This window comes from Oncorhynchus masou, chromosome 11 (assembly GCF_036934945.1).
Source record: "Oncorhynchus masou masou isolate Uvic2021 chromosome 11, UVic_Omas_1.1, whole genome shotgun sequence".
Lineage (NCBI taxonomy): Eukaryota > Metazoa > Chordata > Actinopteri > Salmoniformes > Salmonidae > Oncorhynchus > Oncorhynchus masou.
In genome coordinates this window covers 56245190-56268140 of record NC_088222.1, presented here as the reverse complement: position 1 = coordinate 56268140, position 22951 = coordinate 56245190, and the positions used below count along the sequence as shown (strand labels likewise).

The 22951-nt window shown below is 40.6% G+C and overlaps 1 protein-coding gene across 6 annotated transcripts in view; it reads right to left on the bottom strand.

Annotated features, from left to right (window-relative positions):
- Nucleotides 1-22951, bottom strand: part of LOC135548866 (general transcription factor II-I repeat domain-containing protein 1-like) — a 42771-nt gene that overhangs the window by 4729 nt on the left and 15091 nt on the right. For 5 of the 6 annotated variants that reach the window (XM_064978916.1, XM_064978912.1, XM_064978915.1 and 2 more), the window contains exons 4-21: nucleotides 21627-21803; nucleotides 21249-21435; nucleotides 20774-21105; nucleotides 20321-20404; nucleotides 18837-18920; nucleotides 18363-18546; nucleotides 17493-17518; nucleotides 17180-17306; nucleotides 16824-16867; nucleotides 16409-16489; nucleotides 10725-10844; nucleotides 5102-5155; nucleotides 4661-4738; nucleotides 2780-2963; nucleotides 2163-2224; nucleotides 1670-1750; nucleotides 1166-1433; nucleotides 986-1014 (exon numbers count right to left, since the gene is read on the bottom strand). In XM_064978916.1, coding sequence (XP_064834988.1) covers nucleotides 986-1014; nucleotides 1166-1433; nucleotides 1670-1750; nucleotides 2163-2224; nucleotides 2780-2963; nucleotides 4661-4738; nucleotides 5102-5155; nucleotides 10725-10844; nucleotides 16409-16489; nucleotides 16824-16867; nucleotides 17180-17306; nucleotides 17493-17518; nucleotides 18363-18546; nucleotides 18837-18920; nucleotides 20321-20404; nucleotides 20774-21105; nucleotides 21249-21435; nucleotides 21627-21803 — 2202 coding nt within the window. The remainder of the gene's footprint in view (nucleotides 1-985; nucleotides 1015-1165; nucleotides 1434-1669; nucleotides 1751-2162; nucleotides 2225-2779; nucleotides 2964-4660; nucleotides 4739-5101; nucleotides 5156-10724; nucleotides 10845-16408; nucleotides 16490-16823; nucleotides 16868-17179; nucleotides 17307-17492; nucleotides 17519-18362; nucleotides 18547-18836; nucleotides 18921-20320; nucleotides 20405-20773; nucleotides 21106-21248; nucleotides 21436-21626; nucleotides 21804-22951) is intronic. The other variant, XM_064978913.1, reaches the window with a different exon arrangement.

Genomic DNA, 22951 nt, shown 5'->3' with positions numbered 1-22951 from the left:
GCTAACGTTTCAGTTCCTTGCACAGAACATGAAAACATGAGTATTTCCCTCTATACCATTTGTATTTCATTAACCTTTGACAATTGGGTGTTCTTATAGGCACTTTAGTATTGCCAGTGTAACAGTATAGCTTCAGTCCCTCTCCTCGCTCCTCCCTGGGCTCGAACCAGCAACAAAACGACAACAGCCACCATCAAAGCAGCGTTACCTATGCAGAGCAAGGGGAACAACTACTAGAAGGCTCAGAGCGAGTGACGTTTGAAACACTATTAGCGCGCACTAACTAGCTAGCCATTTCACTTCGGTTACACCAGCCTCAGCTCGGGAGTTGATAGGCTTGAAGTCATAAACAGCGAAATGCTTGACGCACAACAAAGAGCTGCTGGCAAAACACACGAAAGTGCTGTTTGAATGAATGTTTACGCGCCTGCTTCTGCATACCACCGCTCAGTCAGATACTTAGATACTTGTATGCTCAGTCAGATTATATGCAACGCAGGACACGATATTACTAGATATTATCTAGCATCAACCATGTGTAGTTAACTAGTGATTATGATTGATTGTTTTTTATAATATAAGTTTAATGCTAGCTAGCAACTTACCCTGGCTTACTGCATTCGCGTAACAGGCAGTCTCCTTGTGGAGTGCAACGAGAGAGAGGCAGGTCGTTATTGCGTTGTTGGACGAGTTAAGATTGGATCCCCCGAGCTGACAAGGTGAAAATCTGTCTTTCTGCCCCTGAACAAAGCAGTTTTACCCACCATTCCTAGGCCGTCATTGAAAATAAGAATGTGTTCTTAACTGACTTGCCTAGTTAAATAAGGTTATTAAAAAAACTTTAAATAATAAATAAATTTATTTTTAAATCAGCGCCCAAAAATACCGACTGTTATGAAAACATGAAATCGGCCCTAATTAAAATCGGCCATTCCGATTAATCGGTCGACCTCTAATCTGCTTCATAAAATATATGGAGAGTTACCTGGTTTAGGGATGAGTCCTTGGAAAGGTCTGCAAGAGATAAACAAAGATGGAATCTTAACATCAACCAACTACCAGGGAGAAAAGTAGCAATAGTTTGTCCCAAGGGCCAGTAGCTGAACATCCCTGCCATATGTCTTATTTCCACAACCCCATGAAAACGTGAAGGAGAACTACCCACCTGGTGATGGTGAAGCAGATCTTGTCTGCAACTGCCAGGATCCTCTCCAGGTTTTGCGAGCCAAAGGTACAGGGTTTCCTGAAGGGGATGCCAGGGGGCAGGCCCTCGATGATCACCGAGCCCGGGTTGCTCTTGATCCTCTTGTAAGGCACTTGGACAGGGTATTTGATGCCAAGTGCCTCCCCATACTTCCGGTTGAATAGGTCCTGGACCTGCTCTCTCAGGGTGTTGGCCAGGTCGATCCTTGACAGCTTGGCCTCTAAGCTATCTGTCAACAGAACCATATGACAACATCATATGAATGGAGTAGTTTTGTTTAATTTATTTCATATACACCTTTGCAGCATATAAATAGTGCTTCTCATTTTAGAGAAAAAGTGAACAAGCAAGAGGAAAAAAACAATCCCAACCAGGCTCCAAATGATATCCACTATGTATTACTCAAAGTATAGGAGGGTAAATTAATGTACCGATATTGAATCAAGTATTTGGTCTCCTTATTACCTGGGAAGCTTGGTCTCTGCAATGCAGCCCCTACGTCTTCTGACAAAGCATCTTTGGAGTCCAGGTCTGTGGAAAAAAAGTCTAAAAAAGCAGTGAATACAACCAGTTCACCAGACCTATTTGGAAATATGGATCCAAACCACTGCATTAAATGTGTAATTACCAGCTCATTTTAATTAATTACAGAGTTAATTATAATTTATGGGCTCAACATTTTGAACTGATCATGTAAAAGGGCCTAATGGTAAAGGGCACAGTGGAGAACTTTATAAGAGGGCTGGGCCCATTTTCACTCAATCAATTCAGTAATGAATTGACATTGAACCAAAATTCTAATTTATTTCAAACTATTGAGATATTGGCCATTATATTCAGTGGGGATGTTTAATCTACTTTGTAAACTTACTTTGTGTTTTTGAATGTTAAAATAGTTCAAATCAAACTTTGATACAATCATTAAATCAGCTGGAATTTAGGATGAAGATGTAGTCACCTGAATCACAGGCTGGGAGTGGAGGCGGTTCTAGCTTGACAAGATCTGTTAACAGTTCTGGCCTGGATAGTATACCACAACAAAACATGCTTAGAACTTCATAAAGAGAAGCTTGCACACAAATAATGCTTTTGTGTTTAATTCCTGCACCAACTTATACAACGTTTTACCTATATCCTCTTCATTACAACAATAATAATAATAATATACAAACAAGGATTGTGTTCCAAGCTGACTACATTGCAGATGCCTTCTATATCTCACAACGCCTGGTTAAGTGTCTCACAACGCTAAGTTAACCACATCATATGATATAGCAGTCTGATGCCCGACTGGGCAGACGATGATGCAACCGTTAGTTGATGTAATGCAACATCTGCAATGTAATCAGCCTGGAATGCAACCAAGACCTGAGTTGCGTTCCAATAATCCTATTGAAGTGTGTACTTGTTCACTACTCCCCAAAAAATAATTAGATTGGCGTAGGGCTAGAGGGTTTCCATATACCAGTCATTTCCTTTCAAATCAATGAAGGGATGTGAACAACTGCAAACTTCTGGAGAAAGGAGATATTACTAGGATGCACCCTGCCCCCGTGACAATGTATGGCCTCTGACCTTTTGATAACAAAGTGGATCTGGCTGCCAACAGCCAGGATCTTTCGCAGCTTGGCCGCTCCGAAACAGTTGGGCCTACGGAAAGTCATGCCGTCTGGGAGCCCTGTGACACACAGCTCCTCTGGGTACATCTGAAACTTGGAGTAGGGCACCTTTGCAGACTCTCGTAGTCCAAGGGCCTCGGCTACAGAAAGAGAGGGGGATGGGAAATGGAGAGGAATATGGGTGATTCATTTTATGCAAAAGCCCTATGCTGTTCAATATTTAAAGTGGCACTCGTCTCCTTTTCACCTCACTAAACACCAGATTTACTTAACAAAAGGCACATCTCCAGGTAAGTCATGACATAGCACAAGTGGGAGGGTGGGCCTTTCCTCTTTTGTTCTCTATTTCCCCTCTATTGTTCCTCAAGCAAGGGGGAGGCTGATGACATCACAGATTCTGATCAGACTAACTCAAAACATATTTGTTTACCCTTTACTGTGTTTACACTTGGGATATCGCTTTTCAACAGTATATGTTCAAAAATCGCTGGAAGACATTTTTAAAGGCAGTGTAGCACCTACTTCTCAATGCCAGAAACACATATAATAATAGCTTAGAGAACCAAAAGAAAACATTCCCATATTAAAAACTCTTAAATCAGTTATAATATTGTAATGTTTTCCTAAAGTTGGGTTTGAGGTTTTCTCCAAGTCAGCTCTAACTTCAGAAACAGTCCCATAACGCCCCTCGATCAGCGTCACAAAGTGGGATACATTGGTGAGAATGAGGCGGGGGCAAATTGGGTGTCTATGGTCAATCTGCATGTCATATTTAATCCCTGGGAACTTCCACAGCTGTCAACAATGGAAGGAGGGCATCAGCAAGAACTTGCTTCTCAAAGTGAATAATGTCCCGACCATCAACGTGACTTCTAAAGCATCTCAAACAGCCAGCAGCATCAGCAGACTGAGCATTATCACAGGCTTCAGTGAGCATGGAAGTGAAAGAGCTTTCTACCTCTATGCTAACATTTACTAGCTATAGAGCTACCACATGTAGTTCACATCTTCCATCTAAATAACACTGATAAAACTAACCAAATGTAAACATGTCTGCCAGCTGTTGGTACTGTCCTACTATAGATAGTACAAGCCTATGGGAAAGAGTAGGTTTGGCCGCTACGGAGGTCATGGTTACTGTATAGAGTCCTATGGCTGGGGCGGAAACTGTGTGTGTGGATGGCTCGTCTTATGGATCCGCGCGGGTTGATGCATCACCCGCAGCAGAATTTTATTCTACCATCTTCTATGGGCTACTCAAAGATATTCCCTACACTGTACTGATGGCAGATTTTTGGAACGGAATATGGAATACGTGGGGGCTGCGCGTTGCGGTAATTAGTCCGTTCTGTAGCTCTAGGGGAGTTTTATATATGGCCTGCTGAGTGCGAGCTAAACTGGAATGCTACTCAAACTATAAAGTGAAGTGCCACTTGGTGCGTGCCATATTACCATGTAGAGGAGTCAACCAGCAATATATTCCTCCACTGTGTGAGTCAGAAATTACAATCTTGTGTTCGGGGCTTTCCGGCAGTGGTTTTTACATGCACAGAGCATAAATTGTACAATTGTAAACTAACAAATAATTGTTCAAGTAAAACCCATTTATATTAGTTCATATACAGCACCAACTGGAATTATACCCGGGATTGTTAAGAAACATTTTTTGGAGAATCATTGCTTTCTCTGTGGCATCTTAACAAGGATCGAAAATTATGAGGCTGTGTAGAAACGGTTGATGAAGTCTAGAATTTCTGATTTATTGCTCGAGTCAGTTGCTCTCGCTTGGCCAGAGTCTGAACATTGAGTGTGCAGGTAAGTGTATTAGGCAGCTTACCATACTTCGCGCTGAATAGGCTTTCCACTTGCCTCCGAAGCTGGAGGATAATTTCACCTATGTCCTCAGCTAGATTTCCTTTCCGGAAAAAAAGCAAATGAAGAAAAATGTTCACGAGTGTTTTATTCAGAGCTGTATGTATTCTGACCTGATTAGTGAAGAAGAATGTGATACATGTAAAAGTTACAGATTCCAATGCATTAAAACTGCAGTCTGAATCAACAATGGCCTGAAGTGATAAAACAGTTGAACTAAACTCATGGAGGCATTTATACATTATATTAATCCAGAATCAATTTTAAAAGCGCAAAAGTGAAAAATCCCAGATTACACCTTTAACAATCAATCATTTGAAATGGATTTGTTAGGCTTTGTCCAATGTAAGAATACAGTGCATACAGCTGAAATATCGTAGAGACAGGTTGTCCATCCAATTTTTACCTTCAGAAGATCTTCTGAGGCCTTGAGAAGCTGGTTTAGATGAAAGTGCTTCAGCTGAAAGGAAGACGGCAAAGAGGTGAGCAGGGTTGTCAAGTTAAAAAGGTTTCACATTGGTACTTACAACTCATGCTACTGTTTGTCAAGCCAAGATATACTGTTTAAAAAATGACAAAGCTCAAACAGTAGAACCTCAAAGATACAAACCTCAGAAATACAGACTGACCGGTCAACCGAAATGGAAATATGAAATGAGGAGGACGTATTACATTAAAAAACAACTAACTTTTACAGGCTACCGATAAACATAAATGTTGCTTACATTTGCTAAAAACACATAAATATTTACTATGACATGAAAACATACATATATACATACACACACACACACACACACACACACATATATATAATAAGGATAAACACACACACACACACACACACACACACACACACAGTACCAGTCAAAGGTTTGGACACACCTATTCATTTAAAGGTTTATCCTTATCATCTACACTATTTTCTACATTGTAGAATAATATGGAAGACATCAAAACTATGAAAAAACAAATATGGAATCATATAGTAAAAAAAAAAAAAAAAAAAAAAAAAAAAGAGTTAAACAAATCAAAATATTTTATATTTGAGATTCTTCAAAGTAGCCACCATTTGCCTTAATGACAGCTTTGCACACTTTTGGCATTCTCTCAACCAGCATCATGAGGGAGTCACCTGGAATGCATTTCAATTAACAGGTGTGCTTTGTTAAAAGTCCATTTGTGGAATTTATTTCCTTCTTAATGTGTTTGAGCGCATTGTGTTGTGACAAGGTAGGGGTGGTATACAGAAGATAGCCCTATTTGGGAAAAGACCAAGTCCATTTTATGACAAGAACAGCTCAAAAAGCAAAGAGAAACAACAGTCCAGCATTACTTGAAGACATGAAGAACAGTCAATCCGGAAAATGTCAAGAACTGAAAGTTTCTTTGAGTGCAGTCGTAAAAACCATCAAGAGCTATGATGAAACTGGCTCACATGAGGAACGCCACTGGAAAGGAAGACCCAGAGTTACCTCTGCTGCAGAGGATAAGCGCATTAGAGTTACCAGCCTCATAAATTGCAGCCCAAATAAATGCTTCGCAGAATTCAAGTAAACAGACATGCATAGAATTGCAGGAAATTAGCTTTAAAACTGCAACATGTCCTCTCAACTCCATGGAGAATTGCAGGAAGTTGCCTTAAAAATGCAAAAAAACGTTTCCCTCTAAAATTAAACCGTGCAGACAGGCTGAATGCACCCCCTGCCACGTCCACCACCTATGCCACCTTTTGATTTAAAAAAAAACCTGACATTGTGTCTCACCATTGATCACAAGGCAAAGATATTGTTGTACATAATTTGTTTATCTGGTAATATGATGTAGAAAAAAATTGCATGATATTTTTCTGCACTTACCCGTGTTTTTTCCCTTCATGATCATCGTTGGAAAAGAAAAAACTTGAACATAACATCACAGCAACCAAATAAAACAAACAAAATGTCTAAGGATCTAGACAAGAGGTTAGCATGGACACTTGAGTACAATTCCTTTTCTTTCCTATTCTCTACGAATTTTCAAATAATGAGCCAAACATGACAATGAGTGACATGATAGCACAAACAGACTGGCACTCAGGCTAGTATAGCTCCACAAGTATAGCACAACTTTGAATTGAGGTTCAGAAAGAGAATGTAGTGTACTCAAGTGTCCTTATTTACCTCGTGCTACTCGACTACAATCAGGGCTTGGGGATGGATGTTTAGGCCTAGGGCGTGGGTGACGAGGGTAGGAGGTTGGGCTGCAGGGGCTGTTGGCCGGGGTTGAAACAAGAATTTGTGTAGGGTGCATGAACTGTACCGTCAAACCTGAGACAGAGTCCAAATTAAAAACATATATCTTCAGTGAAACTCAAACTGGACAAAATAAACCCAGTTTTGGTCAATTCTCAAATTACATTTGTTTATAAATAGAGGTTTGCTATTGCAGTTATTATATTAGGAAACTGAAACCGATCTGGATGAGAGGTCGGCCGATTAATTAGGGCCGATTTCAAGTTATAACAATCGGAAATCGGTATTAATTGGACACCAATTTGGCCGATTTGTTGTTGTTTTTGTACACCTTTATTTAACGAGGCAAGTCAGTTAACCTGTTGAGTGTAGGGGGCAGTATTTTGATGTTTGGATGAAAAACGTACCCAAATTAAACTAGAATATAATATAATTGCATATAATTGTCAGATTAGGATAGAAAACACTAATGTTTCCAAAACTGTCAAAATATTGTCTGTGAGTATAACAGACCTGATATTGCAGGTGAAAACCTGAGGAAAATCCAACTAGGAAGTGCCTCTTATTTTGAAACCTCCCTGTTCCATGGCATGCCTTCCCTCCATTTAAAGGGATATCAACCTGATTCCTTTCCCTATGGCTTCCACATGGTGTGAACAGTCTTTAGACATAGTTTCAGCCTTTTACTCTGAAAAATGAGCGAGAACGATCACATCGCGTCAGTGGATGGCTGGGTGCCAGCAGAGTTTTGCATGCGCAACAGCTTGGAGCAGACATTTTCTCTCTCTCTCCTATTGAAAAAGCTACGGTCCGGTTGAAATATTATCGATTATTTATTGTAAAAACAACCTGAGGATTGATTATGAAAACGTTTGACATGTTTCTACGAACTTTACAGATACTATTTGGAATTTTCGTCTGCCCGTCATGACCTGCACAAGCCTGTGGATTTCTGAACAAAACGCGCCAACCAAATGGAGTTTTTTGGTTATAAAAATAATCTTTATCAAACAAAAGGAACATTTATTGTGTAACTGGGAGTCTCGTGAGTGCAAACATCCAAAGATCATCCAAGGTAAGCGATTCATTTTATTGCTTTTCTGACCAATCTACATTGCTTCTAGCTGTTTGTAATGTTTTGTCTACTGAGAGAGATGTCCGAACATAAACGCTTAAATAGCTTTTGCTGTAAAACTTTTTAAATCTGACACGCCAGGTAGATCAACAACAAGCTAAGCTGTGTTTTGCTATATTGCACTTATGATTTCACGAAAATGAAACATTTTTTGTAATTTAATTTGAATTTGGCACTCTGCAATTCAGCAGATGTTGACGAAAATGATCCCGCTAACGGGATGGGTGCGCCAAGAAGTTAAGAACACATTCATATTTTCAATGATGACCTAGGAACGGGTGTGTTAACTGCCTTGTTCAGGGGCAGAACGACAGATTTTTACCTTGTCAGCTCATGGATTCAATCTTGCATCCTTACAGTTAACTAGTCCAACACTCTAACCACCTGCTCAACGAGGAGCCTGCCTGTTACGCGAATGCAGTAACAAGTCAAGGTAAGTTGCTAGCTAGCATTAAACTTTTCTTCTAAAAAAACAATCAATCATAATCACTAGTTAAAACTACACATGGTTGATGATATTACTAGTTTATCTAGCGTGTCCTGTGTTGCATATAATCGATGTGGTGCGCATTCGCAAAAAAGGACTGTCGTTGCTCCAATGTGTACCTAACCATAAACATCCAGGCCTTTCTTAAAATCAATCTGCAAGTATATATTTTCAAACCTGCATATTTACTTAATATTGCGTGCTAAAAATAATTTCTTTTAACTAGGGAAATGGTGTCACTTCTCTTGCAACAGAGTCAGGGTATATGCAGCAGTTTGGGCCGCCTGGCTCGTTGCGAACTGTGTGAAGACTATTTCTTCCTAACAAAGAAGGCCAACTGCGCCAAACGGGGGATAAATTAAATAAAAGCGCATTTGCGAAAAAAGCACAATCGTTGCACGACTGTACCGAACCATAAACATCAATGCCTTTCTTAAAATCAATACAGAGAAGTATATATTTTTAAACCTGCATATTTAGCTAAAAGAAATCCAGGTTAGCAGGCAATATTAACCAGGTAAAATTGTGTCACTTCTCTTGCGTTCATTGCACGCAGAGTCAGGGCATATGCAACAGTTTGGGCCGCCTGGCTCGTTGCGAACTAATTTGCCAGAATTTTATGTAATTATGACATAACATTGAAGGTTGTGCAATGTAACAGGAATATTTAGACTGATGGATGCCACCCGTTAGATAAAATATGGAACGGTTCCGTATTTCACTGAAATAATAAACTTTTTGTTTTCGAGATGATAGGTAATTTATATGGTCGAATCCGGAAACTAAGGCTTGTATTTCTGTGTGTTATTATGTTATAATTAAGTCTAGGATTTGATAGAGCAGTCTGACTGAGCGATGGTAGGCACCAGCAGGCTCGTAAACATTCATTCAAACAGCACCTTCGTGCGTTTTGCCAGCAGCTCTTCGCTGTGCTTCAAGCATTGCGCTGTTTATGACTTCAAGCCTATCCGCTAGTTAGCGGAGTGCGCGCTAATAGCGTTTCAAACGTCACACGCTCTGAGACTTGGAGTAGTTGTTCCCCTTGCTCTGCAAGGGCCGCGGCTTTTGTGGAGCGATGGGTAACGCTGCTTCGAGGGTGGCTGTTGTCGATGTGTTCCTGGTTCGAGCCCAGGTAGGAGCGAGGAGAGGGATGGAAGCTATACTGTTACACTGGCAATTCTAAAAAGTGCCTATAAGAACATCCAATAGTGAAAGGTATATGAAATACAAATCGTATAGAGAAATAGTCCTATAATTCTGATAATAACTACAACCTAAAACTTAGTACCTGGAAATATTGAACTCATGTTAAAAGGAACCACCAGCTTTCATATGTTCTCATGTTCTGAGCAAGGAACTTAAACGTTAGCTTTCTTACATGGCACATATTGCACTTTTACTTTCTTCTCCAACACTTTGTTTTTGAATTATTTAAACCAAATTGAACGAGTTTCATTATTTATTTGAGGCTAAATAGATTTTATTGATGTATTATATTAAGTTAAAATAAGTGTTCATTCAGTATTATTGTAATTGTCATAATTACAAATACATTTTTATTTTAAAATCGGCCGATTAAATCGGTATCGGCTTTTTTTTTGGGGTCCTCCAATAATCGGTATCGGCGTTGAAAAATTATAAATCGGTCGACCTCTAATCTGGATGTTTGCAAAATTGTGTCCATTTGTTGACCAATCTTTCTTTGAATATGTTTTGTGGGAACACAGGCTTTACTGTGAAAACTGTGTTTAATCTGAGGTATTGCTTATGGATACTAGATCTCCGCACCATCCATCAGATTCTAAAATGAAAACATTCTTAAAAAGGTCTGATTTCCAAAGATGATAGTCAAATAATAAAAAATAATAAATAAAAAACTGATGGACAGTGTGTGTCCAGAGCACCCTGCGTATGTGTGTTACAGGTTTGGCAGAGAGTAGGTGGGGTGTAAGAGATGATACTGGGTACTAGTGACTCTGGGTGGGGTAGGAAGTGTGGGGGGGGGGAGGAGGAGGCAGGGAGTATCTGTGAAAAGTGATTCCATACGTGTGCTGGTAATCTAGCTCCCTAACAGAGGGAGAGACCGTGTTGGTGGTAGTAGGCCCATTGGCGCCGGGTCTGGGCTGTCCTGGTGCAGCCGTGAGGTGGAGAAGGAAGGCGAGGCTGCAGTTACCTGCGTGGGTCTCCAAAGGGCGGCAGGGAGCAGCCTGCACCGGGGTGGCCACTGCCAACACTGCTGCTGCAACTGGGTCAGCCCGAGGCTCACTTGGCTCCTCCACTGAAACACTGGCATCTGGGGGAGGAGAGACGGCACATGGTTAGGGTACTTAATAAAGACATGCGGCACAGTGTTAGAGTACTGGATATCAGGACAGTCACGTGAGAGAGGAGAGACAGAACCAGCCTGGTCCCAGATCTGTTTATGTTCTTGCTAACTCCACTGCTTTCATGATCGTGTAAGTACGGTAAGTGTAAAGGGAAACAGCCCCACAAGGCAAGGGTAACTAGAGGAAATAACTTGTCAGGATCACTTCCCGGGAACTGGCACAAAATATGGTTGGGGAACATAGACATGGATCAGGACAGAGTGAATGAAACAGGTGTGGAATAACACTCCTCTTCCGCCTCCTACCACCCACACAAAAGTAAAATCCAGCGGTATTGGATTCCTGGAAACACCTGCGCTTTAAAGGTTTCGCTAGCCGAACCCCTCGACAACATTCCGCTGAAAAGGCAGCGCTCGAAATTCTAAAATATATTTTTGAAATATGTAACTTTCACACATTATCAAGTCCAATACAGCAAATTAAAGATAAACTTCTTGTTAATCTAACCATCATGTCCGATTTCAAAAAGGCTTTACAGCGAAAGCACAACATGTGATTATGTTAGGTCAGAGCCAAGACACACAGCCATTTTTCCAGCCAAAGATAGGAGTCACAAAAAGCAGAAATATAGATAAAAATGTATCACTAACCTTTGATGATCTTCATTAGATGACTCTCATAGGACATCATGTATGTTTTGTTCAATAATGTGCATATTTATATCCAAAAATCTCAGTTTACATTGGCGCGTTACGTGCAGTAATGTTTTGATTCCAAAACATCCGTTGATTTTGCAGATAGCCACCTCAAATCCCAGAAATACTCATAATAAACATTGATAAAAGATACAAGTGTTATTCACAGAATTAAAGATAGACTTCTCCTTAATGCAACCGCTGTGTCAGATTTCAAAGAAACTTTACGGAAAAAGCATAATCTGAGAATCTGAGCCCAATCCAGCCAAAGAAATATCATCCATGTTGGAGTCAACAGAAGTTAGAAATAACATTATAAATATTCACTTATCTTTGATGATCTTCATCAGAATGCATTCCCAGGAATCAAAGTTTGATAATAAATTACTGATTTGTTCCACAAAGTTCCAGAAAGTCCATAATTTTTGTCCAAATAGCCACTTGTTGTTAGCGTGATCAGCCCAGTAATCCATCTTCATGAGGCGTGAGCATTTCATCCAGACAAAAGCAAAAAGTTCCGTTACAGGTTGTAGAAACATGTCAAACGATGTATGAAATCAATCTTTAGGATGTTAACATAAAACTTCAATAAATGTTCCAACTGGAGAATACCATTGTCTGCAGAAAAGTACTGGAACGAGAGCCAACTCTGTCGGGACCGTGCGTCATGAGTCTGAGACACTCTGCCATACACCTGACTCATTCAGCTCCCATTCCCCCTTCCTTTAGAGCAGAAGCCTGAAACAAGTTTCTAAAGACGGTTGACATCTAGTGGAAGCCTTAGGAAGTGCAACTTGACCCCATAGACACTGTTCGTTATGCCAAGCTTTGAAAAAGTACAAATCTCAGATTTCCCACTTCATGGTTGGATTTTTCTCAGGTTTTCGCATGCCATAGGAGTTCTGTTACACTCACAGACATCATTCAAACAGTTTTAGAAACTTCAGAATGTTTTCTATCCAATACTACTAATAATATGCATATATTAGCATCTGAGACTGAGTAGGAGGCAGTTTACTCTGGGCATGCATTTCATCCAAAAGTGTAAATGCTACCCCCTATCCCAACAGGCTAACACTCCACCTCAATCTAGTAAAGGTCATCAAAATTGGTAAAAGGTTTTAAAAACAAATTCTAATAAATGTAACAGCTGGACAATGGATTTAGATTCTACAAACTTTTTGAATCTTTAAAATCCATCAGATATTCACAAAATTATAGAGCATACAATATTTTACTGGAGGAGTTCAGGGATGGGAACTCGGGTATTACATTTATTGTCAAATGTCACTTTTTTCTCTCCTTAGAACGTACTCATATGCACATTTTCTAATGTTAACAGGCATTGTTTTTATATTTTGTGTTAAAACCAATACAATTATATGTGCCTCCTTTGCATAAACACATGGCGTATTCGCAGACATGAATACATTTGTATTTAAAAAAAAAAAATGTAACCTTTATTTAACAGAATACATTAACAAAGGGGTGGAACAGGGCTGCAACCACCAAAGACTTGTTCTGTCTAGGCCTACCTGCACTGTCTAGACTAACTCATTAATTACTGTTGTTGTCACGTTCTCATAATTCATCAGGTGACTTGTTCTGTCTAGGCCTACCTGCACTGTCTAGACTAACTCATTAATTACTGTTGTTGTCACGTTCTCATAATTCAACAGGTGACTTGTTCTGTCTAGGCCTACCTGCACTGTCTAGACTAACTCATTAATTACTGTTGTCACGTTCTCATAATTCATCAGGTGACTTGTTCTGTCTAGGTACCTGACTTCTAGACTAACTCATTAATTACTGTTGTTGTCACGTTCTCATAATTCATCAGGTGACTTGTTCTGTCTAGGCCTACCTGCACTGTCTAGACTAACTCATTAATTACTGTTGTTGTCAGGTTCTCATAATTCATCAGGTGACTTGTTCTGTCTAGGCCTACCTGCACTGTCTAGACTAACTCATTAATTACTGTTGTTGTCACGTTCTCATAATTCAACAGGTGTGTCAATAACAGGATACCCTTGGATAAAAAAATCAACACGCTTGGCTCTAGATTACACCCATCTATTCATACTTTACATTGCTAGCTAGATCAGACATAACATCACTATAATCCAAATGTTTGTTTTCGGGAAGTTGCTTTCATTTCAGCGCATCTAATTTGTAAACATTTCAACTGCATTAAAATATAACTTTTCCCAATTTCACAACATTGTTACAGCGGTAACGGAAAAAACATCAGGCAAAAGTATAAAAGAGTAGCAATCCAGTGATATTTAGGTGACAAATGGGGCGGCAGTTAGCCTAGTGGTTAGAGCATTGGGCCAGTAACCAAAAGGTTGCTAGATTGAATCCCAGAGCTGACAAGGTAAAAATCTGTTGTTCTGCCCCTGAACAAGGCAGCTAACCAACTGTTCCTAGGCAGTCATTGTAAATAAGAATTTGTTTTAAAAAAGATGGCTGAAAAAGACAGATCGCTTAAAACACAGAAAACATTTTCCAAGACTCCCTTTTACATACAGTACCAGTCAAAAGTTTGGCGAGACTACATTCAAGGGTTTTTCTTTATTTTTACTATTTTCTACATTGTAGAATAATAGTGAAGACATCAAAACTGTGAAATAACACATGGAATCATGTAGTCACCAAACAAAGTGTTAAACAAATCAAAATATATGTTTTTATTTTAGATTCTTCAAAGCAGCCACTCATTGCCTTGACAGCTCTGCACATTCTTGGCACTCTCTCAACCAGCTTCACCTGGAATGCTTTACCAACAGTCATGAAGGAGTTCCCACATATGCTGAGCACTTGTTGGCTGCTTTTCCTTCACTCTGCGGTCAAACTCATCCCAAACCATCTCAAATGTGTTGAGGACAGGTGATTGTAGCGGCCAGGTTATCTGCAACACTCAATCACTCCCCTTCTTGGTCAAATAGCCCTTACACAGCCTGATGGTCATTGAAAAACAAACGAGCGAACACCAGGTGGGATGGCAGAACGCTGTGGTAGCCATGCTGGTTAAGTGTGCCTTGAATTCAAAATAAATCACAGACCGTGTCACCAGCAAAGCACCCCCACATCCTCATCCATGCTTCACGGTGGGAACCACACATGCAGAGATAATCCGTTCATCTACTCTGCGTCTCACAAAGACAGCGGTTGAAACCAAAAATCTCAAATTTGGACTCGTCAGACCTAAGGACAGATTTCCACCGGTCTAATGTCCATTGCTCGTGTTTCTTGGCCCAAACTAGTCTCTTCTTCTTATTGGTGTCCTTTAGTAGTGGTTTCTTTGCAGCAACTCGACCATGAAGGCCTGATTCACGCAGTCTCTTCTGAACAGTTGATGTTGAGATGTTTCCGTTACTTGAACTCAGAAGCATTTATTTGGGCTGCAATTTCTGAGGCTGGTAACTCTAATGAATTTATCCTCTGCAGCAGAGGTAACTCTGGGTCTTGCATTCTTTAATGATGGTTTTTACAACTGCACTTGAAGAAACTTTCAAAGTTCGTGACATTTTCCAGATCGACTGACCTTCATGTCTTAATGTAATGATGGACTGTCGTTTCTCTTTGATTATTTGAGCTGTTCTTGTCATAATATGGACTTGGTCTTTTACCAAATAGGGCTATCTTCTGTATACCACCCCTACCTTGTCACAAGACAACTTTTTGTCTCAAACGCTTCAAGGAAATAAATTCCACAAATTAACAAGGCACACATGTTAATGGAAATGCAATACCTAGGTGTCTGGCTAGACTGTAAACTCTCCTTCCAGACTCATATTAAACATCTCCAATCAAAAATCTAATCTAGAATAGGCTTCCTATTTCGCAACAAAGCCTCCTTCACTCACGCCGCCAAACTTACCCTAGTAAAACTGACTATCCTACCTATCCTCGACTTCGGCGATGTCATCTACAAAATAGCTTCTAACAGTCTACTCAGCAAACTGGATGCAGTCTTTCACAGTGCCATCCTAGTTGTTACCAAATCACCTTATACCACCCACCACTGCGACTTGTATGCTCTAGTCGGCTGGCCCTCGCTACATATTCGTCGCCAAACCCACTGGCTCCAGGTCATCTATAAGTCTATGCTTAAAGCTCTGCCTTATCTCAGTTCACTGGTCACGATAACAACACCCATCCGTAGCACATGGTCCAGCAGGTATATCTCACTGGTCATCCCCAAAGCCAACACCTCATTTGGCCACCTTTCCTTCCAGATCTATTCGCTCCTATGGCGTATTTATTGCCTACCGCCTCATGCCTTTTGCACACACTGTATATATACTTTTTTTCTACTGTGTGATTGATTTGTTTACTGTGTTATTGGCTTGTTTATTGTTTACTCCATGTGGAACTGTGTTGTTGTCTGTGTCACACTGCTTTGCTTCATCTTGTCCAGGTCGCAGTTGCAAATGAGAACTTGTTCTCAACTAGCCTACCTGGTTAAATAAAAGTGAAATAAAAAAATACAACATTCCAGGTGACTACCTCATGAAGCTTGTTGAGAGAATGCCAAAAGTGTGCAAAGATGTCATACTTTGAAGAATCTCAAATATAAAAAATATTTTGATTTGTTTAACACTTTTTTGGTTACTACATGATTCCATGTGTCATTTCATAGTTTTGATGTCTTCACTATTATTCTACAATGTAACAAACATAAAAACAATCTGGAATGAGTAGGTGTGTCCAAACTTTTGACTGGTACTGCATATCTACGCTATATTGACTTGCTGCTCTCCAGATGCTATCTGGTTTAACAGCTAAAGCTATTTCAAAAGGTACTATAATGACGGAGGCGCACCACTTACCTGGTACAGTCACCTGGATGATTTCCCCATCTGGGGGTTCCGTTTTAATCTTTTTCAAGGGAATACAATCTCCTGAAGGCCCTTAAAGAGTAACAGTAAAAACAATTCATATAGCAGTGCTGCCTCCCAAATGGCACACTATATAGTGCATTACTTTGACCTGGGACCATGGGGCTCTGGTCAAAAGTAGTGCACTATATAGGGAATATGGTTCCATCGGAGGTAAAGCTATATCTTTCTCCCAGAATGTGTGACATTGGATTGTTATAGATGTGTTTCAAATGCTTTAAGTAAGTATGTTCTGTATCAGGAAACGTATTAGACTACTGTAAAAAGGAGTGCTAACCTGTGTTCACCTATTGGCTTTGCATGAAAGTATTGCTATTGTATGCTATAGCATTGCCTTGTCACTAACCTGCTTCGCAGTCAGCCAATGGACTCACACAAGAGCTTGTAGATCTGAAAAGGAAAACAAATGCACAATTTCGAATTATTATAAATTCATTAGCATAGATAAATTATGGTGTGTCAGGGTATGGCCTTCCATTACCAAGTGATAGACATGTAGCACTCACTGAATGGCTCTATCAATATATTACAACGGGTTGTAACGTTTGTTAGTATTGTCTTCTGATCTAATTGTCTGTTATATCTCTGGATGCAGATTGGCTAAATCAGGTGCGGAACAGATTTTTCTGATGATTCCAAATAACATCTTGCGTCACTACACCCTCTACATTACTGGCTAAGTCCTAGGATTTGCGTACAGACCTGCTGCTGTGAGGATTGGTGACCAGCTCCAGTGCAGCCGAAGGGACCTGGAGGTTGTCAGGGAAACCGTCCTCAAAAGTGGAGTTTATGTCATGCTTCCCCTCCTCCTTGGCCACCTTACCAGCAGCTTTGTGACACAACATAACAGAATCAATCAGATCAATCAATCAGATCAGCCATGATGGACTACAAGCTATTACAGCTAAACATCCATGGTATCAGAAGAAAAATAAGGACATGCCATTGCTAAAAGGCATGCTAAGGGCTTCTTTAGAAATCAACAATGCAAGATTAAAAAAATACTCAGTATTACCTGTGAAAATCCTTTCGTCAAACATTCTGGAATGAGAACAGAGGGTTGTTATTGTTTATAAATGTGATTATTGATCATTGATAACAGTCAAGTAAGGAGGGCATCCTGTAGTAAACTGTTGGTGAACAGTGCACATGTCAACAAGGGAACTGAACAGACAACATGTCACGAGATTCTCTACACGGTCTATATCTGGGCCATCTTAAATAAACAACAGTAACAACAACAAATATCAAAAACAAAGTCAGGAGTATATCTCTCCTGGATAAAAATATGATCTTCAATCTGCTCTAATTGTATTAATATTAATGACATGCCCATGTCGCCTTGTGATTGGCCATGCGCTGATACCGGTGTTAACTCAAACTAGGCCTGTTGCCCAATCTACATTTATTTCATCAAATGGGTTGAATGACAGCGAGACGTTGGCTCAATATGCCAGAGAGCAGGAGGCACCATGCTGTGTGGTGTGCGGTGGTGGTTACCAGTCAGCGGGGCATTGTCTATTAGGAGGGCAGGGTATTTAACCGACAGATGGCCTGGTTTGACACTTCTGCCTTCATTGATTCAGTTTTCCAAATAGGAAATTAGAGATAGATGAGATGCTGTGCCTTCTTTTGTAGCTCATCAAACAGTGGTCCTCAAAAAGGATTGTTTTCATTAGAGCATGTTTCTTATTGGACAACTGCATTAGTTGTAGTTCTTCCCTGTTTCAGTAAAAAAATATATATTTTGGAGCCCTGGAATGATGTGTTATGCAGCCCTTATATGGGTGCACTACACACTACAGTGCAATCTCTTATTTTTGGAGGGAAGAATGAGAGAGAAAAATGACAGACTTTTCCAGACTGATCTCAGATCAGTGTTTACCTTTTCACTACAAAGCGGACCCCGTGGCGCTCCTCCAGGATGCGTTTGAGTTTGGGTACTCCGTAGGTACAGGGCCTCTTGAAGGGGATTTTGTCTGGGATGCCAATTATCTCCATAGCCTCTGGGTCGCAGGCAATCTTCCGGTACGGCACTGGAACCATGTGGTCCAAGCCCAGGGCCTCCGCTGAAAATAAGGGGGTTGTCAGAAATCATGAGGCCCTACAATGCGGTCTTAATAAGGGTATAACGTATGGATAGATTTATATGCAGTAATGACAGCTGGAAAGTGACTAAACACAAGCATTCTATAGTAAAACGTTTTCACAGAGAATCTCCACTGAAAGTACTTTTTGGACTGGGACTAACCTTAATCTGGGTCCGGGAAACTGGAAAGTTGTTAAAACCCTAAAAGTGTTTGTTGCTAATGCCCTACAGTAGGAAACCATGCTGAGAAATAGTGGTTGACCATCTCACCATAGCGACTGTTGAACAGGATCTGCACACATTCTCTCAGCGTGTTGATGTCCTCTGTCTCTCGAATGAACGAATCCCATTTTTCTGTTGAGCGCAAAAGAGAAGAACGTAAACATAAAAAAATAGGTGAAGAAAAATAAAAGCTCTTCAATCTGTATGTCTACTTTCCACATGTACACTGAGGGTTTTTTTCTAAATCAAAAAGGGGCTTTGTTGGTGGTTATCAAGGTTGGGGTCAAATCCAAATCAATTTGAAATTCCTATTCAATTATTGAATTCAATCATGAAGTGGAAAATTTACGTGGAAATCAATTCGAATTTAAAAAAAAATTCAAGTTATGGAATTTAATATTCTATAACATATTTAATATTCTAATATTCAATTCTATTTGAATTGTAAAAAATGAAATATTTGGAATTGAATATTTGTAAATTTCCCAGTTAATGGAAATAATGCACTTAGTATCAACAACTGACTACAGGATTTGTTTTAGATAATTTTAACTGCTATTCCTATATTTCCAGTTTAGCTAGGCTGTCTGAACAATTACATTATCAGCCTGACTGAATTGAATTTGTGGAATAATATTGAATTTGGAATTACATTTTACCTAAACATTGGGATGGGATTTACAGGAAGGAATTAAATTAGAAAATAATTTGTGGCTCTGGGAAAGTAGATAAAGGACCTAAGTGCCAAAATATACCTTAAAGTTAGCACTGAATGCATTTTACCAACCTCAAAATGTATTTCTAAAAATATACTGTATGGCCTTAGACGGCCCACCCAATAATTTACTATGTAGAATAAACTCTGACAAAGTTGAATGAGAAAATAATTCAAATCAGACTTCCGCAACAACGTAGAGTATGACACGCTAGCATAAACTTCACACTGTTTTGGTCTGGCAGCTATCATGTTCCTGCAGCATGAAGCACAACTGTGCAGATACTCTGTGTGAGTGCAATGTTTTGCTTCACTCTAATCTGCAATATATTTTGGTAATGCCATACCACTGTGTAAAATGTAAAAAATAATATGAAATCAAAGTTTAACAAATTAAAAACTATAATTCTCAATCATGTCATACAACAAAGGAGAGAAGTCTATAGCGTGAGGGAAAAAACATTGGTTTTTAATAAACTGCAATATGGGATTCACATGAAAAAAAGAGCCATTAAGTGAGCCGACAAGTCATTCTTTAAGACCACATTTGAGAGATTGTCTATACCCGGATGTAGAGTATATGTATTGTCTGGCAGGAGGTTGGGTGAGATGCCCAAAGACCCCTTTAAAAAAAAATGTTTCACACTACTGGGCAGAGTCAAACTGAGCTAAGCTGTACCTGTTACACATCCACCATAGACGCTACATCCAATGAACAATGTGAATGGAAAATATCTGAGACAGCACAAACGGGTTGGTGAGAAAAGTATGTGGCCTACAGGTCTACTGTCTGTGTCCAGTTCCAGTTCAAGCCTACCTGACTTCTCATGTACGAGGGAAAACAGGAGGCGCTTGGAGACGTGGATGCTGGGAGGACTCTGGCCCAACTCCCCTTGGAGTACTATCCGCAAAATGCCAGAAATTAAACATTGATAAACATACTCTCAAGCGTAGCATCAAAAGCACATTTTAAAGCCTATTTAAAGCCATTAAATTATGCTTTCAAGGCCAAGCAAATTTTGAAAAATGAAAATGTCCATAATCAAAAGTGATTCTCGATCAAATAAATTATGCGAAATGACAACCAGTAGTATAACCACTAGGAAAAATGACAGGGAGAATAGTAACCCTGCCAAATTAATTAAATTACAGAGACAGAAAATGAACGGTGACTCAAAATGGTGAAGCGTTTTTCAGTAGTAACCTGGATCTCCATCATCTGCTACCTTAGCAACAGCTTCTTCCTGTGGGGTCACGTTATACATCTTACCATTGTCGGAACTGTCCTTGGTGGCCATCCCTTTATCCGCCCCTGCCACCCAGGCCCCCAGGCGGTCTTTGTCCAGGTTGAGGATGGACGTGGGCTTGAGGTCCAGCTTGCCGTCAGGGTGCGGCAGGGAGGACATGGGCATGCCATACAGGAAGCTGGAGAGCATGGAGTTGCTGGCCGAGACTGATGCGGTGGACAATTCCTGGGCGGTGGAGGCAGGCTTGGAGGCTGGGACGTGTTTGGCTAGGATCTTGGTGGTGCCCGAGAAGGAGTTGTGGTTGCTGACGTTGCCGGCACTGGACTTAGTCTCGCGCAAAGGCTCCTCTGTTCCCCTATAAACAGAAGATGAAGAAAACAGGAGAAGATAAAGCTGTGTGTCAATAACAAGACCAGCCATGGATCAATCCTAATTATGCTGCCTTACTTCTGCCATTTATGCAGGTACGTCATGAAGTACTGTATGGAGTGAGATCACCTTTTGACAGTGAAGTAGATGCGGTTGCTCTGCTCCAGGATCTTCATTAAGGTCTTGGTGTTATACTCAGCAGGTTTCCTCAGGGCGATCCCCTCAGGCAGGCCGTGGGCCACCACAGAGCTGGGGTCCTTCAGGATCCACTCATAAGGCACAGGGACTAGGCTATTGCTCTTCCCAACAGCCTCACCTGGAAAATTATCACATACATACAGCATGTCAAATGACTGTAAATATTAACATTCCATCATGTGTTTCACATTTGATTTCAATTATGAAAAGGTAGAAATTAGGAAGTTAAATTAGAAAATATAAATAATTCCGATAGCGCAGGCCTAAAAAATTATATCTTTGTTTGGTGAGGTATGTTGAAGCCCTTACTGTAAAGCACACTGAAGACTTCCTCCACCATTTTCCTCAAGACAAAGATGTTAGAGTGGGCATCTGTTGACGCCCTTTGTTTGCTGTGCCCGCCCTCTTTGCCAAGCTTGCTGTATTCACTCTCCTGGACTTTGGCATGGGCATTCACTGTGGTCAGCCCTTGCAGACAGTGCAGCCCTGAAAGAATCAAGCATGAGAAACTAAAGGCATACAGTGATGGAAAAAAGTATTTGATCCCCTGCTGATTTTGTACGTTTGTCCACTGACAAAGAAATGATCAGTCTATAATTGTAATGGTAGGTTTACTTGAACAGTGAGACAGAATAACACAAAAAAAATCCAGAAAAACACGTCAAAAATTTTATAAATTGATTTGCATTTTAATGAGAGAAATAAGTATTTGACCCCTGTGCAAAACATGACTTAGTACTTGGTGGCAAAACCCTTGTTGGCAATCAGAGGTCAGGCGTTTCTGGTAGTTGGCCACCAGGTTTGCACACATCTCAGGAGGGATTTGTCCCACTCCTCTTTGCAGATATTCCCCAAGTCATTAAGGTTTCGAGGCTGACGTTTGGCAACTCGAACCTTCAGCTCCCTCCACAGATTTTCTATGGGATTAAGGTCTGGAGACTGGCTAAGCCACTCCAGGACCTTAATGTGCTTCTTCTTGAGCCACTCCTTTGTTGCCTTGGCCGTGTGTTTTGGGTCATTGTCATGCTGGAATACACATCCACAACCAATTTTCAATACCCTGGCTGAGGGAAGGAGGTTCTCACCGAAGATTTGACGGTACATGGCCCTGTCCATCGCCCCTTTGATGCGGTGAAGTTGTCCTTTCCCCTTAGCAGAAAAACACCCACAAAGCATAATGTTTCCACCTCCATGTTTGACGGTGTTCTTGGGGTCATAGGCAGCATTCTTCCTCCTCCAAACACGGCGAGTTGAGTTGCCAAAGAGCTCCATTTTGGTCTCATCTGACCACAACACTTTCACCCAGTTGTTCTCTGAATCATTCAGGTGTTCATTGGCAAACTTCAGACGGGCATGTATATGTGCTTTCTTGAGCAGGGGGACCTTGTGGGCTATGCAGGATTTCAGTCCTTCACGGCGTAGTGTGTTACCAATTGTTTTCTTGGTGACTATGGTCCCAGCTGCCTTGAGATCATTGACAAGACCCTCCCGTGTACTTCTGGGCTGATTCCTCACCGTTCTCATGATCATTGCAACTCCACGAGGTGAGATCTTGCATGGAGCCCCAGGCAGAAGAAGATTGACAGTTCTTTTGTGTTTCTTCCATTTGCGAATTATCGCACCAACTGTTGTCA